The sequence below is a fragment of the Homarus americanus genome, unplaced genomic scaffold (genome assembly GCF_018991925.1).
Source record: "Homarus americanus isolate GMGI-L3 unplaced genomic scaffold, GMGI_Hamer_2.0 scaffold41444, whole genome shotgun sequence".
NCBI classification, from domain to species: Eukaryota; Metazoa; Arthropoda; class Malacostraca; order Decapoda; family Nephropidae; genus Homarus; species Homarus americanus.
Window position 1 is genome coordinate 924,259 of NW_024753611.1, and position 17,971 is coordinate 942,229.

A 17,971-nucleotide genomic window follows, 5' to 3' on the forward strand; every position below is an offset into this window, starting at 1 on the left:
ATTAGCCAATCAGCGCACTTTCGGTAAAATAGTGTTAGTCGGAACTTAGCCGTTCACGACAAAATATCCACTGCCTATAATTTAATGTTGAAAGTCTACAAAAGGGTCATGACGGCAAACAACCACAATACAATGTGAGAGTTTATATTAGAGGAAGAGAGGTTTTGCTGCCTCCACGTCCATTGATAACCCAATTGATGTGAAAATAAGCACATGAAAATTATGACTGGAAACATGATATTTGTTCATCTCCCACGCGGCAGCTTACACCTCCCTCAACATTCAACTACAGTGTTCTTATCTAATGATAATGGTCATTTAAAAACTTGTGAATTAAGAAAATAATAATGACACTCCTTCAAAAAACGCTGTTTATAGTGTTTTCTGCTTCTTTGAAATATACAAAAAGTTATAACACCCATTTTTATGTTGAAGCGGAAATAATGTACAGTACGCTTACCTTTTGAACATGACAGTTGTAATGTTGGTATTGCTCCATTCTTAATCCTTACAAAGGTTCTTGGCACTGATAGCCCAAGTAGTTACTACTTCAAGTTCTCCTCAAATGCACTGACCTCAAAATGCAAGCTGCATATTTGGGTATTTTCAGCATTTTTAGTCTTCCCTCTTCTTCTCAGTTCTTTATCCTTCGGAAAGCGATGGGAAATTACATCATCTCAGTGTCTAATTTTGATAAACACCCCAAAACCTGAGCAAGTGGTCGACTTGGTTGCTGCTGTTGAATTTCTGTAGGCACAGGTGACGTCACGAGCTCCAAGGGGTTGTAGTGGATTCCTCCCCTACAAGCACCGAACCTTCTCGAATTCCCCAGCCTACGCCTCCACCGCCGCCCACGGAGCGGGGGTCAACTATCTACCCACGCCTACCCCTGCCTTATAAGGCCTGACACCGCTGTGACCACCCTCTTTTCTACTCAGTGCCACCTTCAAGCAACACCTCCTCCTCCGCGCCAGCCTGGCGGCTGCCGCTCCCGCCAGCGACCTTGGCGTCCCTCAAGCCGGTGCCCTCACTCTGGGCACCCTCACCACCCAGCTCTCTCTACTCAATGCTTATTACCATGCTACCTACCCAGCATAAAGCTGCATTGTACATCCAATACAATATGTGTACAGTGAGCACATTGTGAGTTTCCTTTCTCCATCCCATCCTGAGTGTGAACCAACATCTCATACCCCCACAGGGTTCTGCCTTCTTTGACGAGAGAGTAGAGTTTTCTATATATAGTATACAGAACTTGACATAAAGGCGAAAAAAAACTCAGCTACTGTCATGCGCATTTGCAAAAATGAAGGTTACTTCTTTAACATACTTTTACAGCATATAACATTGAGAATTACAGTTGAAGAAATATTACTCTATAAATTGACAACCTGACACTAATTTTGTCCACAAATAATGTTTTCAGGATGTAGGTTAAATACGTAGTTCCAATTCTGAAAAATCAGTAAATCTGAGAAAAGGCGTGTGTAACCAGCCTAAGGGTCGAGTTCAATGTAGTATCTATTGATTCAAATTATTTACATAAACTCAACCCATATCCGGACCTACCTGTGAGAGGCAAGATATAACACAAAATTTAAATACTAGTTGAGAAATATTCACACTGACTTGATGAATTATATTAAAATACAGTATTTTCCATTACGTTCAAAATTATCCTTTTGGGACTAACAGAAATAACTTATAATGTTTCTTTGTTTATTTTGGGTGATGAATATTACCTTGAGTTTCCTGTTGCAATGAAGAATACCAGGGACCATTACGCTAAAAATAAGCTGTAGTATCCGTAAACTGTCATATAAGTAACGTACTTCAGGTAAACGCCTCAATAAACATATTTATTTCACAAATTTGTCGCTTTCTAACATAAAAAAGAACTTTATTATTACTAACACTTCTTGTGCCCTAAAGCGTTCAGCTGACGTCAACTGTCAGCTGCCAACATGGCTAAGAAAAGTGAAAATGAAATAGTTCGCGTTATTTTATTATGTATATTATGGTATTTAGTTAGTTCTAGTAATAATGTAGTAGGCAAGACGCTACTCAACGAATTCCCCTATCCAATGACAGTAACTATGGTACAATTGGTGTCGATAACGTTATACAGTAGCCCAGTGTTAAGATGGATGGGAGTGAGAAGAACAGCTGATATTAGTTGGAGTTATTACAAGAAAATCATTATTCCTCTCGCTTTTGGAAAATTTGTTGCATCAGTGTTTTCACATGTTAGTATATGGAGAGTGCCAGTCTCCTATGCTCATACAGGTGAGAGACTATGTGGTGTGGAGTGTGTAGTGCAATTTGGGAATTTCATATTAAAATATACTGTGCACTGTATTGTATATGGTTACGTGAATTTAAAACTATTGCATTATTTGATTTATTATCTCAGACATAAATAATGTGTGAATCAGGATTTTAATTAAGGTACCCAAAAAACATGTACAACAGCCAGTATATATTTTTGTGTCTTAAAAATCATAGTGTTTCACTGCTTTGTACAGTGAATAAAGAGGCTTACTGGTAATAATGTACTATTTAACAGATTATTTTATTTTGGTCATTCATGGAATCATAGGAATTTAATCCCCACCAGAAAAGGGGAGTAGCCCCTCCCCCCGGTTAGGTTAGATATACTGTGCCTGGGTTCTGTCGCTCGGTTGAGTTAAGTTAGATTAGGTTGAATATCTAAATACACGGATGACCGAAACTAAAATTTTACCATTTAATACACGTAAAATCATGTGGATGAGTTTTCGTTTGAGGATGGTATTCATTGCTTCCTTTCATATATATATATTTTTTTTAAAGATACAGTAATTGTTAGGTTATGTTATGTACTGTTAGGGGTAACAGTCTAGCAGAGGAGGGGCTCTATAATAACTATATTGTAGAACATACAATATCACTATATGATAAATGATTTCTTGGTAAAATTTTAGTTTCGTTCATCCCTGTATTTATATATCCAAACTATGGGATTTCAGACAGATATGCAGGTCCAAATCTTTCAAAACTCATCAAAAACCATCGGAAAAACATAGTTTGGACATCTAACCTAACCTATTTCCTAAGATTCTCTAAATGAACAAAATTAAAGTAAAGTAATACCAATTTCTTATCTAATGAAAAGGGCAAAAGTGAGCAAAAATTATATTTCGAGTAGTACAGTACTGTAATATCACTTTGGGGTAATAGAGTAGATGGCTAACACCAGAAAGAGCTGTTGGGGTTTGTTCACTTTTCCACAGATGTTCTTTGGATGATAGTAAGTAATAAGACTGGTATGACAACTGTTTCCTTTAATTTTAAGTATGATTTTTAATTTGGTTTTCCGTCTTTGATTGTAAACCATTGTAGTGGGCAGGGCATGAAAGAAAAGTGAAATTATGCGGTAAAACACGGCAAACAGTTATAATATGGTAGTAGTTTGATGTCTTTACATAGTTTATGGGTGAAGAAATTAATTATTTACTGTACATGTGGAGCTACTCTTTTTTTTTTTAGCCGAGTCCCTCTTCAAGAGACGTTTCCCCAATGAAGAAGACAGATTCCGCCACCTCAATATTAAGGTAAGTTCCTTCTGTTGAATATGCCAAAGTTAGGTTAGGTTCTACAGTATTAGGTTCTGTGCATTGTCGTATCATTTGTATTACTTACTATCATCCAAAAATTATATCTGGAAAAAGTCAAGAAAATCGAACAACGGCTTCTAGTTTTTGCAATCTCCTTATGTTAGGTTACATTAGACAAGTTTAGGTCAGTTTCTAATAGGTTCTGTGCATTGTCGTATCATTTTCATTATTATCATCCAAAGAATATCTTCTGAAAAAATGAACAGGTAATCCTGGACCTAACCAACCAAAAAAACCTTCCTAACTTCCTAGCCTGGGGGGGACGGAGCCCCGTGAACCCTCCATTTTTTTGAGGACGTCAGAGTACTCTAGGACCAAGCGGATCAGCAAATAATTAATTTCTTCACTTACAAAGCACATAAGGGCATCATTTTAGTGTCAATGAACAGTTTTTCACCATTTTTTTACCCCCATAATTTCCTTCATCCTTCATACCCTGCTCAGTACAGTTGAATCATGATCATAATAGAGAAAAATATAAGAAAACTAAGAAAATAATTATAAGTAAAATAAAAAGTTGTCCTATTGGTTTTATTACTTACTACTGTATCATCCCAAGAACATGTGGGAAAATGAACAAAATCGAACCACTCCTCCTGGTGTTATCCATCTACTTCAGTATTACCAATGAACGAAATCAAACACCTCCTTCTGGAGTTCGCCGTCTGCTCCACCGTTACCCACTTTAGTACAATCTGCACTTGACAACTGCTGTGAACAAACAGTAATTTCATTCCTGTTACTTCAGGAATGTTAGCAGGTGCCAGCAGTGTCTGGAGGTACATCATCAAACTAACATGTATTTTTATTACAAAATGTGCAAATCCTACTACAGTACAGTACAGTATTATTAATACTAAGTCATATTTTTAATTATTATTATTAATGTAATAAAAATAATACCAACACAGGGTATCATCTGTAGAAAAATTGTCTAAAGTTGCTGATGCTTTTGTTGTTTATTAGTGAGTATTAAACAGAATAGGTCAGTACTGTATTTATTATTAATGTCTAAAAATTTTTGGACTATGCCTTCTGTTGCTCATGGAAACATAGTTGGCAGTGGTATTGTGCAAGCAGCAGTAGCATTTTTGTTTAAGAACAAAACATAAAAGGAAAAGAGGTATTCCTCCACCAAATTTGCTTTATTTTTGGGGTAAGAAATAAGTTTTCTTCAATAAATATTTTTCATTACGTACAGTAGCTGATAACCCCTCTTGTTAACCTTAGGCTGGAATGAAAAATGTGGGGCCATGCCTTTCATATAAGGCAGTATCCTGTAGTCATCACAAAAATCTAATTAGTTTTTTTTTCATTATTTTAAATTGTTTAGCATCACTTTATTTACAGTATTTACAGGTATTGTATTTAAATTATTTGTAATGTATGATATATTAATTTTGTTTGCTCAGGGTTGTGTTTTGACCTAACCTAACATAACCTATGGAATAAACTGCTAAATAGCTAATTTTGAAAATGAGAGTGGATTGGAGTATGGATATTTATGATCAAGCCGGAAAACTTGTCAGCTTTCTCCGTTTTAGGGCACACATATGGAATCCCTTATTTGGCATGCCGCTGTCCAGAAGGATCTGAAAACCAGTTACTCTAGCCATGGGTAGGAATTTTAAATGCAAGTGCCAATACAGGTAGTTCTCCTAGCTGCCACTTCATAAGGTTACCGGGTAGGTTAGTTTAGGTTGTCTGTTTGTAAGTTATTTTGTAAAATTACCAATATGCATGCCAGTAATTTTGCAAAATAACCAATTTATAAAAAAAATAGTTACACATACTACAGTACATTAACATCGTCTCAAGGTTTTCTCTTAAAAGGATTTTCTTTCTTGCAGTAAAAGCTACAATGCCTCTATTCACTGTTGTGCTTGCGAGAATGTTGTTTGGAGAAAAGCAGACAACTAAGGTATGAGTAAATTTGTCCTCTTTGGAAGCTTAAGTATACTGTAAAGCTTATGATATTTTATGTATACCTTCTGCATGTTTACAATATTTTTGAAAAATTGGCCCATTTGCAAAAAGGCCAAACAGCTGGCATATTTGCATAATTATATTAATGCTAGGAGCTTAATCTAAACATAGCCTGGCCTTAGCCATGGCTTGGCATTAAATGGCTTTGTGCAAAAAGACCAGCTGTTTTTCCTTTTTGCAAAAGCCAGTTTCATAAAAAGGCCATAACATATACAGGTACCTGTATATTGTAATTTATTGGAGTTGTTTTTCTGCTTCTGAAGTACAGTAATGTATTTATATGTGCTGTACTGGTGTGTTTCTAAAAAATTATGGATTAATTCTGATAATCCTATTTCATGATTTAGTCCAAATTAAGCAACTTGCACACACTGTACAGCAATCCCATGAATTCTTTAGGTTTAAACCCATGTAAACCGAAGACAATGAGAGCTTGGAATAATTCATTGACATGTTTATACCATCCTGTTACAACCATTACCCATAAATAGTGCACCACCAGTAATAATATATTCTTTGTCATTGCCAATTCCAAACAATCATATTGTCAGAATAATTAATGAACACAATGCAAGCATAGTTTTGATGGCTCTGAACCTGTTGGTTTTCACCAGCTAGCAACTGCAGTTCAGTGATGAGTTTTTTTTTATCACTCATTATAACTGTTCATGTTCAGTTCTATTCATTAAAGCCAAGGAATAGAATGGCGACAACAAGATCATGGCACTATACTGGTCAAGGGAGCTCAGATACCGTATAAATCTGTCAAACATCAGACTTGTCATGATACAGTATAAGTGTACAGTATTGTACTGTACTGTACTATATTGTACTGTACTGTACTTTACTGTACTCTATTAGGAGCAATTGAGATAATGACATAAACCCAGTCAAGAGGGTGTTCAAGGCCACAAGTTTGTTTAGCGAGAATCCAGTTTGATGTCATCCAAGCTCCACCCATTCAAGGAGGCAGGTTTCAATTTTATTGTTGTAGAAACCAATATGTAGTTGTGGTTCAAATTTTTCTGCCATTGTCTTTAGACCTTTAATCTCTGTTGTATAAGAATAGATACCAGCTAATGTGCTGTCACAACTTATTTATGTCTTAAGCCTCAAATAGTAACTTTACCCCCCGGACACTTTTTAAGGTTATAACAGGAAGGTATAAAATAATCAGTGAATAGACCCAGCCATCCTTGTCTAAGGTTTAACAGGATATATATATATATATATATATATATATATATATATATATATATATATATATATATATATATATATATATATATATATATATATATATATATATATATATATATATATATATACTGTATATAATTTTTTTTAGATTACTGTAATATACAGGTTTATGACTGCTGTTTTTATTGCAGGTATATTTTGCATTAGTTCCAATCATCTTGGGAGTAGCCATTGCCACCATAACAGAGATCTCTTTTGACATGCTGGGGCTTGTGGCTGCCCTCATGGCAACAGGAGGCTTCTCACTCCAAAACTTATTTTCTAAAAAGGTAAGAGTGGATGGAGTTCATCCATGGCATATACTGTATATTAGAGCATCTAGAGTAATTTAGTAAAATAAAATATCAAAAAATAATTGTTGAAAAACTTGCTCATGTCTGGCAATGTATTTACAATATAATTAGGGTCAAACATCTCCCTGAATTTCAGAAGTTGACCCTAAGGCTAACAGTCTTTGAGCCATCTACCACAATTTGTGAGGATAAAATCCCTGAATGAGAAGCTCAGATAAATCCAGAACCATGTGATGGTAAACAACTATCTATGTCATCAGCACTGACAATAACATTGGTCTAACACCGCCCAGTCAGAAGATCCAACTCAATACCCTATTTCATGTTACAAGTGTAAAATACTGTATTACCTCAAAAACTCCAGCAATGAATATCACACCTAACTTTTATCTTCATCAAAACATTGTTGCAGATATTGAGCAAATTATCATCACCATTTTATGGCCATATTCCACACTTGATTAGGTTTGCATGGTACACTGTACTAAAAAATATTGATCCCTATAACCTTCTTACAGGATATATATATATATATATATATATATATATATATATATATATATATATATATATATATATATATATATATATATATATATATATATATATATATATATATATATATATATATATATATCCATTAGTCTGAATCCTTCTTAACAGTAACTCTCCGATAACTGGAAAGTTCCGAGAATTCTGGGGATAGGGTAGTTTTTTCCGGGTTTGAGAGATGAAAATCAGGATAATTTTTCGGAAATTCCGGAAATTTCTGGGGATGGGGGATATTTTTCTGGGTTCGAGAGATGATGTAATGTACAATTTCTGGAACTTAGGAGAGCATTTTTTCTGTTACCTTGAAAATTACGGAGATAAGGGATTATTTCCGGCTTTGAGAGAGTCGTCTCGTTACCCGGAAATCTCTCATTAGCAGAATTTCTCTGCATCAATTGTTCAGGCTAATGAATATATATACAGGTATATATATATATATATATATATATATATATATATATATATATATATATATATATATATATATATATATATATATATATATATATATATATATATATATATATATATATATATATATATATATATTATGCAAGTAAATCACTGTAGGTGAGTACAGACTGTACTCACCCTGAAGATGTGAATTACACAAAGCGCTTTGGGAACTTGTTTTCTTCTTATTATATATATATATATATATATATATATATATATATATATATATATATATATATATATATATATATATATGTATATATATATATATGTATATATATATGTATATATATATATATATATATATATATATATATATATATATATATATATATATATATATATATATATATATGTATATATATATATATATATATATATATATATAATGCTTGCAAACTTTTATATTATATATTATATTTGATATTTTTAAAGTTTTCCTTTACTTTTAACACCAATTAAAGTGGATATGACATGAATTCAGCAAGTATTTGGATATACAGTATGGTAATCATGGCCCATCTCCATAGTTTAGATCTGCGTGATCTCCTCATACAGGCAAGGTACTCATGAAGTGTTCTGTGTTCACACCTTGTGTTTCACCAATTCCATGCATCCTTTATCGAGTTAAGGTCCGGTGAATTCTCAGGTCACTTCAGCACTCGAATATTCTTGCATGCCCTTCATGAGGAGTGGTGTTTTAGGGGCTTGACAAATGGGTATGTTCAGCTCCTTTTGCAGTCAGCATTGACTCATTTGTTCCAACACATCTTGAAGGAGGTTGTAGTGGACTTTTTCAATTGCAGCTGCAGACATTGTTAGAGGATTCATGGCTTCTCATCTTATAAGCATGACAGTGGCCTTGGAGGTCTTTTTGCACTTCCTAAGAGACAATTTATGTGGTATAACAGAATTTGATGAAAATTTTGTGTCTTGTGCTTGCACTTCAGTTTTAATTGTTGCTGTGCCTCGTCCTGGATTACCTGCAGAAATACAGTATTTAGTTCCCAAAATAAGGCAAGAATGTAAGCCTTTTCTTTAGACACATACTGACTGTTATGAGAGGAAAAAATCGGGCTAGTATAGCGGTGTTTTTGTTTGTTTTGTTTTTCATGTTACCAAAATGCAGCCGAAACTGATGCAACTGTTACAGGACATAACACCCACCGGCCATGTGGGAATCTCGGGCATAGAGGCCATCTTATTTGTACCACTGAGTTAGAAACAAAAAAAAATTTGATGGGTGGTAACTGAGCTCTAATTAGTGCATAAAAAATACTGTACTTCTAATCACTTACTAGATAATTATTTTTGGCAGACTCTGTATGTACAGTACATATTATATCACTGTGGTATTTATATGCATCACTACCAATTTTAAAAAAAAGAAAAAATCAACTTCCTCTGGTGCAGTACAGTACAGTCAACCCTCGCTTTACGCGGTCCCACATTCCGCGTTTCCACGTTTACGCGGTACCCTGCCGAAACAGGAATGCTCACATTCCGCAGTGCGTGTACCCCTTTACGCGGAGAGCGGCTGGCGAGCCACGCCATTTTTGGATCCAAACCTCCCGCCATCTCTCCCGCCCTCTCCCGCCATCCGCCATGTTGTGTAAGCGGCGTGAGCATGGTGCGCACAAGGTCGCCCAGTCATCAAAACATTACCGAGTTCTTCACCCACCACAGCCGGCCCAAGTCAGTGATAGTGATAATTATAGTGAGGATATGGATTTATATGGACTTTGAGGGGTTTGACAAAGAGGCCCTGCAAGCCTCTGTGGTGGATAGTGATACAAGTGATACAGGTGAGGACCAATAATCTGCCTTCTGCCTCGGAACCAACCGCCCATCCCCGTGTGCCCAACCATCTTTTCTACTAATGTAAGTGTTAAAAAACCTAATATTATTGATATTTCTCTTAATTATTAATTGTGTGTGCATACCATCGTAAAGTTAAGATAATATTTTTACTACAACATAGTTGTGTGTCGTCAAAAAGTGGAGTTTGGGGGTCGGCCCGGTCTCTATTTCAATTAATCCCATATGTTATGTTGTTCACTTTACGCGTTTCTCACTCTCCGCGGTACCCTGTGGGTTGAATTAACCGCGTAAAGTGAGGGTTGACTGTATATTGCTTCATAATATTATAGCAAATGAATTTTTTACTGAACATAATTTAGTAGAGTATTAATAGATTTCATCAAACTCAAAGAGTGATATAGTTTTTACATGGTTCTTAAAATATATTTTCTTTGGCATGGAATGTTTAAAATTTATATAAATATTTTTTTTTACAGGTATTGACTGACACGGGTATACATCATTTAAGGCTCCTTCACCTGCTTGGATGCTTGGCACTCTTCATGTTCCTTCCTGTCTGGGTATTTACTGATGGTCACAGCATTTTTTATGATGATACTCTGGTAGGTGTCTAGGTGCATGTTATTACATTATTATGTTATTGATATTCGGTAATGAACGTGTGCCATGAACTAACGCTAGGCAACTTTAATAATAAATGCCTTCAGTATTTTGAAAACCCTTTGTGTACATTAACATCATTTTAAAGGAATTAGTTAATTTTTAAAGGGTTTTAACATTATAATCAAGAGCTTGTCATCATACTGTACTCCCACTCCAACTAGTTTGTACTGTACCTTTGATGGGATATAACACATGAGGGTTTGCTCTCATGCCCTTCCTTAGGAGGAATCACCAAGGATATATAAACCCTTGTTCCCCTGATTTTGTCAATTTCTCATGGGTTTATTTTTTAGGTAATTTATAGTCTTAAATGGTCTTTGAACTTGGGTCCGGTTCTCAAGTTATGTAACTATGAATATTTGAAGTTAAAGAGGATTTGGTCATAATTAAAATATTTTGTTGAATAATTATTACAAATTTATAGTTAAGACCACAATAAATGTCCAAAATGACTGCGTTCAGCTTGGATCTAAGCAAAAAAACCCAGCTGAGGAGATGTATTGCTTCACTGAATTATGGATAGTACATACAAATTGACTTTTGATTTTCTTGGTATGGTAACTCATTCAATGTTATGATGAGCTAGAATGTATCCAAGTTGAAGATGGACATTTTAAACATTTTTTGTAGACTAAACAATACATTTACAGCAAAGTAACAAAGAACAGACCAGCCATCATAATGGCTAATTAGCTGATAAGCAATGAAATTATGAATTTATCAAACATTTTAATTACTGTACAGGGTATAGGTACAGTATTTTCAAATTACTCTTTATCTTCAAATACCTAAAGTTACATAACCACTGAGAATCGGACCCATAAAATTTTTTAATGGAGATGGCTTCAAAAATAAACTCGTTAAGTATTGGCATAAAGTCATGGGTCACCCTGTACTGTATAAGCAATTTCAAGTTTTGGATCAGAGTTCTGTCTTTGCAATTAGAACACTAAGTAATAGTATTATAAATGTTCAATAAAAATGTAAGTTGCCGGTTATGCATTATTTATTTTGTAATTGTTTGTTGCTGTCTGTTTCGTGAATTAAAGGATGATACAGAACTTTGATATAAAATTTAAAACTGCACACAAGAAGAAGAAAATCATCACCAAAACATGAATACTGTTGATTTAGGATCTTCTTCTTGGTTAACATCATTTTTGCCTGTGAGGAGAACCTTTTCATATTTGAGTGTTAAAACATTTTAGAGTGTGAATGATGACATGGTCTACATCATCATATCAAAACAACTTTAGTAATACTTATAGCCCATTGAATTAGATGAAGTTTAAATGGCTGATGCAGCAGGTAGGGTTAGAAGACCAGTCCTCTTTTGCTCTTTTACCTTAAATCTGTTCTGTTCATTGATTGGTGCTATGTTTTCAGCTTTAAGATTGTGGTGACCTTGTGGCAGCCATTGTACAAAACCTTTATTTCAGAGACGAAGAAAGTTTGAGTGCATATTACCTGGCTGATGTGTATTTATATTTTTGGTGTCAGGCTTAGGTAGCAAGTATAATTACTGTACTGTACCACATTAATATCTTCAGTGTTGTGTTAATAGAGAATACTTTATTTTCCATACAGCTGCTAAGAAGAGACCCTGGAGAGACTATCATCCTGCTCTTGGTGGATGGTGGCCTTAATTGGTTGCAGAATTTTGTGGCCTTTACCATCCTAAATTATGTCACGCCACTCACATATGCAGTTGCCAATGCCACCAAACGAATCTCTGTCATAGTAATTTCACTACTACTGCTGAGGAATCCAATCTCACTTGCAAATATTGTTGGCATGTTCCTGGCTATTTTAGGAGTCCTGGGCTATAATAAGGTAAAAACAACAAAACTGTTTTACAATTACTGTACATATTCTACATTTCATCATAAATCTTTAAACTTACAGGCAATACAGTACCTTATTGGATACTCATGTTTCACTTAAATACAGTACAGGTAGTCCCCGACTTACGACCGACTCGACTTACTTCCATCCGCACTTACGACCGCCTCAATCGTACCAAAATGTGGTCAAATTATGTCTTTTTGAGTCCCAAAGTCAGCACACAGACAAAATTTTCATCTGTAATTCACTTTAAAATGGCTGACAAGCTTAAAAGTGAGTGTTTTGTGGTGCTGAGAAGAAAAAGAGACCCAAATTTTCGATTTTCTGTCTTATTTAAGTAATTCCGACTTACAACCATTTCGACTTAACGGCCTGGATGTTGGTCCCTAACCCTGTCATAAGTTGGGGAGTACCTGTATATCAGTACCAGGACGGTGCACTCTATTCTTACATAAGCACACAACTCTATCTTTCAAGGCTCTGGCACCCTGTCTCCCTTTGATTTAGACTGTTGGGTATCTTAACATTCGCTCCTCCAGCCACAAAGAGTGACACTCAATTATTTAAAATCCTTTGTTATTGCTAACTCCCCATCTCCTGAATCCCTTCGTTTCAACACCACTACATAGATTCTGCTAGTATTTTTTTCCTAACTTCAGTCTCTAACTATCACATTCTTATTCCATTATAATACAGTATGTAGTTCTTTAATGCATATGTAGTTTCTCCATACATAGTCACATTTTAACATTCCCATTTACCCAAGTGTTCCATGCTCTTCCAGCTTTATTTTCCTTGTTAGCAAAGTAATTAGAGCAACCTGATGAGGGGTATCAAGCTAATTACTTGTTTCTTTACTTTATGACGTCTCTCATTGTAAACATGGTACCCAAACAGATATACGTACAGTATTCCTTTTAAATCCCTCTTATCTGTCACCTTGCCACTTGTAATCACGATAATTCTTTAATCATGATTCTTCCTACTTTTAAAGGGCTGACACCCTTTATCCATATGGATTTTGGACCTGTGTCATTTGTTTATGTTGTTTAACATCACTTTATATACAGGTACAGCATTTACAAGAGTTTATATTATTTGTTATGTATGGGATATTATTGTTGTTTTGTATGGACTGGGTGGTGTTTTAACCTTACCTAACCTAATGTATGGAATTAACTCTGTTCCGACTTGTGAACAGATCAACTTACCACACTGGCCGTCAGTCACGAATATATCCGTGATAAATAATAGGAGTGGGCTGGCGCCAATCACGGATATATCTGTGATGGAAGGTTACCAGTACCTTGTGACCTTACTTCCATTACAAGTAGCTTGATTTTTATGAAGTGTTTCAAGCACCTCTAGGGCTATGATTTGGCAAACCTGTCAGCCTGGCCATGCTGCCACACATTACAGGAACATACTTCAGGAATTTGGAATGTGAGCTTGGGGATGAGTTATTACTCTCACATGTGACCACCACCCACATACCTTTGTCGGCCAATTCTGGCCTACCTACACCATTGCCCAACCCTCCCACCACACCTCATCACTTCACCTCACCCTCTCACCACTGCACCCCACCCTGTTTCCACCTCACCTCACCCTCTCACAGCTCATTAATGCACACATTGACTAGTACAAAGTTTCACTTGAAAGAGTGAAAAAGTAGTATAGAAGAATACAGATAATACTATAGATAAATGTAATAAGTGTTTTAAGTACCTATAATGAGAGTCGTACAAACACCCGCATATGCATACAAAACATCAAGTATGATATGTCTCCTCAACATATTGTAAATATTAAGTGTTATTGATTGAAAAATGTTATAAATAACAATAATATTCAATCATTGATAACAACAATATGTGTAAAATCAATATATAGCAGTTTGCACACTTCATGTGTGTGTGTTGCTTGCTAAATATTAACCAAAACAATTATGTAGACTTCATAATATACAGTAATAGTGTGTTGTGGGCTAAAAATAGATAATTAAATGTCACCGAAAGTATATACAGTACAATGCAAATAAGATACATGATGTGGCAAAAGCGCAATGACTTGTACTAGAGAGTGATTGTCAGTGTGAACCATTCCCATGGTGATGGATGAAGGTCACTCTCAAGAGGCTCCTGTATTTAAATTGCCAGAGCTCATCTAGTAGATATTTTTTTTCCGGCGCTGGTGTGTGATTTAATCATAATATCCTGCAACAACGCACGAGTTAAACAGGGTCTAGGAATGTAACCAGTTTGTAACCTGGGGTCTCCTTGTACTAATTTGTCATGTCCCTTCAAATGTCCAGCTAGGTTTTTTTTTTCAATTAATTGCTAATACATGTATATTGACCAATGCCTTCCTCGGCTCATTTTTTATTAATTTTTCCCTTAATTCTATCTGGAACAGTATCAATGGATGCAATCCATGTATCTTTACAGTGACCCCATAATTATTTTCTTTTGCACTGATGTAGTGGTAAATCTCATCACCATCAGCCCCAAATGGTGTCTTTAGTACCTTGAGGTAACATTTTAAATTTCTGAGTGTGACAAGAAAAGATAAACCAATGGTGTACTGTAAATGAGTTAGTTCCAGCCACTTACGTCAAGGATTATGAAGGGATTTCAACCAATCGTCATGGTTAACTAAGTTTTAGGTTAAAACTGCAGAGATACTGTACGTATTGTGAAAACTTCAATCTCACCCCACCCCCCTCCACAACACTGCTGTTACCACTGCCTTTCCTAATCTTTGCTAATGAATTTCCTCAATAAAATCTGTTAAATGGTTTATTTGTTAATGTGATCCATTGTATAATTACCTGTTATATTGCAGGCCAAATATGATGCAAATCAAATGAAGAAGAAGGCAGCTGTTGCACCACTAAGCCAGGTGATGAGCACCAAGCTTCTTCAGGGTTCTGCTGATAATGGTGGGCAAACTTTTAAGAATCTCTACTCTCCACTGTATAATGGGAACCCCTTACAAGCTCCCCCTTTCCATCCAGCATATGTTTTCAATCATATTGGGTCAGCTGGGCTGGGTCCCTATCCCAGGATGCCAAATGGTATTGCAGAAGTCTCCCACCAAAGTAGTGTTTCTCTTGCAGGCGCTCAGAATGGTTATGTTAACAATAGTATCAATGCCAGTTTACATAGTACCTTTACTGGACATAATACACGATCAAATGGAATAATATATAAGGTATAAATTTTCAGAAAAGTAGTTAATGAAAATTTTCTATTTTTTTACATGACTGTTAGTTAATCCAGGAAAGTTTAGATAGTATAGGTGAAATAAAATATTTCTGTTAACACATACAGTAGTGTACAGATTATTGGTGATGGTGTGTTTTGGATATTGATGTTCAGAAATTTCCAATTTGGTGCCTTTAGTAGTTTTCTACCATCTAAAATATTTATCGAAGCTACTTAAGTTATGGGTCATTGTAGTTTGTTATATTTTAAAAGATCCAGTATTCATTTTTTTATTACCTATATATTATTAGTACTGTACTGTTATTGGTTGAGTTTTATTGTTTGTAAAATGTATGATTGCTAGTATTAGACTGCTCTTAGAAATAAATTGGAGACTTTTTATTTTGTACTTACCAATTATTTTTTATCAAATATTTCTCTGATGCCAGAGACACATGCAGAGTTCTTTCAATGGAGTAAAATAACTTTTGAAATTTGTAAGAAACAGTAATGCTTACCATGTATGTCTTAATTACAGCACGTTTTATCATTTATTTATTGTGTGTTTTATAACTCAACTTATGGGTACACACACACACATAGTAATATGTCATCAAAACTAACAGGCAAGACTTAATGAATGAAGTTTATTCATAAATTTTGATGTTCTATATACATAACACTTTAAATGTGCTACAATTACAGTATATAGTATACAAATTTACTCTTATCAATGTTATAATTTTTGTGTTGCAGTGAAACTGTATGATAATTATTGTGGTCACATGCATCAACTTTAATAGATCCTAAACACAATTTGTTAGGATCATAACAGGTTGACAACCCTTTATCCGAAAACCAAAAAGCTCTGAAAACCGTATATATATATATTTTTTTAAACAGGGATTAGCCCATCGGGGCCTGGGGGCGAAAATGTAAAAGTAATAATAATTATAATAATAATATTCATAGTAAATAAAAATTTTGATACAAAATACACCCAAATATAATAATAATAACAATAATAATAATAATAAAATATAATAATAAAATTAATAATAATAACAATAATAACAATAATACTGTTATAATAAAATAATAATAATTAAGAAATACAAGAATGAAAAAAAGATAAAAAGTGAGAAACACGACCTAGACCCAAGAAGTATTATTATTATTATTATTATTATAATAATTATATTTTTGCCCCCCAGGCCCAAATGTGGGTCAGTGACTTGTGCCCAGGTGGGCTAATACACACATAAAAAAAAAACTAACCATTCTGTAAACCGAAAAATTTCAAATTACGAAATGCCTCTGGCCCCAAGGATTTCGGATAAGGGATTGTCAACCTGTACTATGGTTTTGAGCAGATCCTTTTAACTTATTTTAGATATGGCCCATGTAAAGAGCCATGCAAATACATACCCGGTATGTTAAATACCCTGTATTGACAGTTGTCAGTCAATTTTGACCAAGTCCTGGCCCCAGGCTTACCCTTAAAGTCAGCAAGGACATCCTCTCTTTGGTGTCTGCTCCAGTCCCATAACTAAAGAGCATTTATATGAATTATGACATCATTGTTCATGGAGCTATTATTTGTCAAAGTTTAATGTTAGCACTTATCAGTCTATTTTATGACCCCATAATAATTTTTAAGAAACTATGTGCTCAAATTAATTTCTTAATAGTTGTTGATGTAATCATTAGACAGAAAAAGAGGTGATTAGAACAACACCCCATCAGAGTTGTCACTGATGTAATTTATACCCTGCTTCAGTGTATAATTCTCAATTTCCAATAGTATTCAGTAAAAAGAAAAGTACACAAGCAGATTTGGCTATGGCAAAGGGAATTCCTGTATAACTAGTTTTTTAATAAAGTTCCCCAAAACTCATTAATAAATACCTGTACTGTACTGTACAGTATTGGCTCTCTATACCAAACCGCTCCTCAGATTCCAGTACTTTTACCTCTCTATACCGAATTAATTTGCCATATTGTATACCAAACCCTCTATTACTGTAGTGTAATACCATACTCTAACGTGACTTAGAAGTAACAGAAATAAAATATAAAACAAAAAAATAGTGGGATGTGAATTTTATGGAAAAAGATGGGAGATAGGCACTAAGGCAGGTTGCTGGCAAATCAGCTTACAATGGGGTCATTATAATATACTGTACTGTATAGTATTTGATATAGAGTTACTGTACTTTCTTAACAATCTTAT

The 17,971-nt window shown here is 34.8% G+C and overlaps 1 protein-coding gene across 3 annotated transcripts; it reads left to right on the top strand.

Annotated features, from left to right (window-relative positions):
• The first annotated feature begins 1,931 nt into the window (after window positions 1–1,931).
• LOC121855395 (solute carrier family 35 member E1 homolog) lies at window positions 1,932–16,140 on the top strand. Of its 3 annotated transcripts, XM_042350295.1 has the most exons (7): window positions 2,154–2,286; window positions 3,529–3,593; window positions 5,507–5,577; window positions 7,034–7,171; window positions 10,501–10,626; window positions 12,275–12,520; window positions 15,377–16,140. In XM_042350295.1, the coding sequence occupies exons 3-7, from the start codon at window positions 5,518–5,520 to the stop codon at window positions 15,749–15,751; spliced, it is 945 nt and encodes a 314-aa protein (XP_042206229.1). In that variant the 5' UTR covers window positions 2,154–2,286; window positions 3,529–3,593; window positions 5,507–5,517; the 3' UTR covers window positions 15,752–16,140. The 3 variants fall into 3 exon arrangements, with proteins under 3 accessions (XP_042206227.1, XP_042206228.1, XP_042206229.1); XM_042350293.1 differs by lacking the exon at window positions 3,529–3,593 and having other exon boundaries at window positions 1,932–2,286; XM_042350294.1 differs by lacking the exons at window positions 2,154–2,286; window positions 3,529–3,593 and adding an exon at window positions 1,950–1,977.
• Window positions 16,141–17,971: the final 1,831 nt, after the last annotated feature.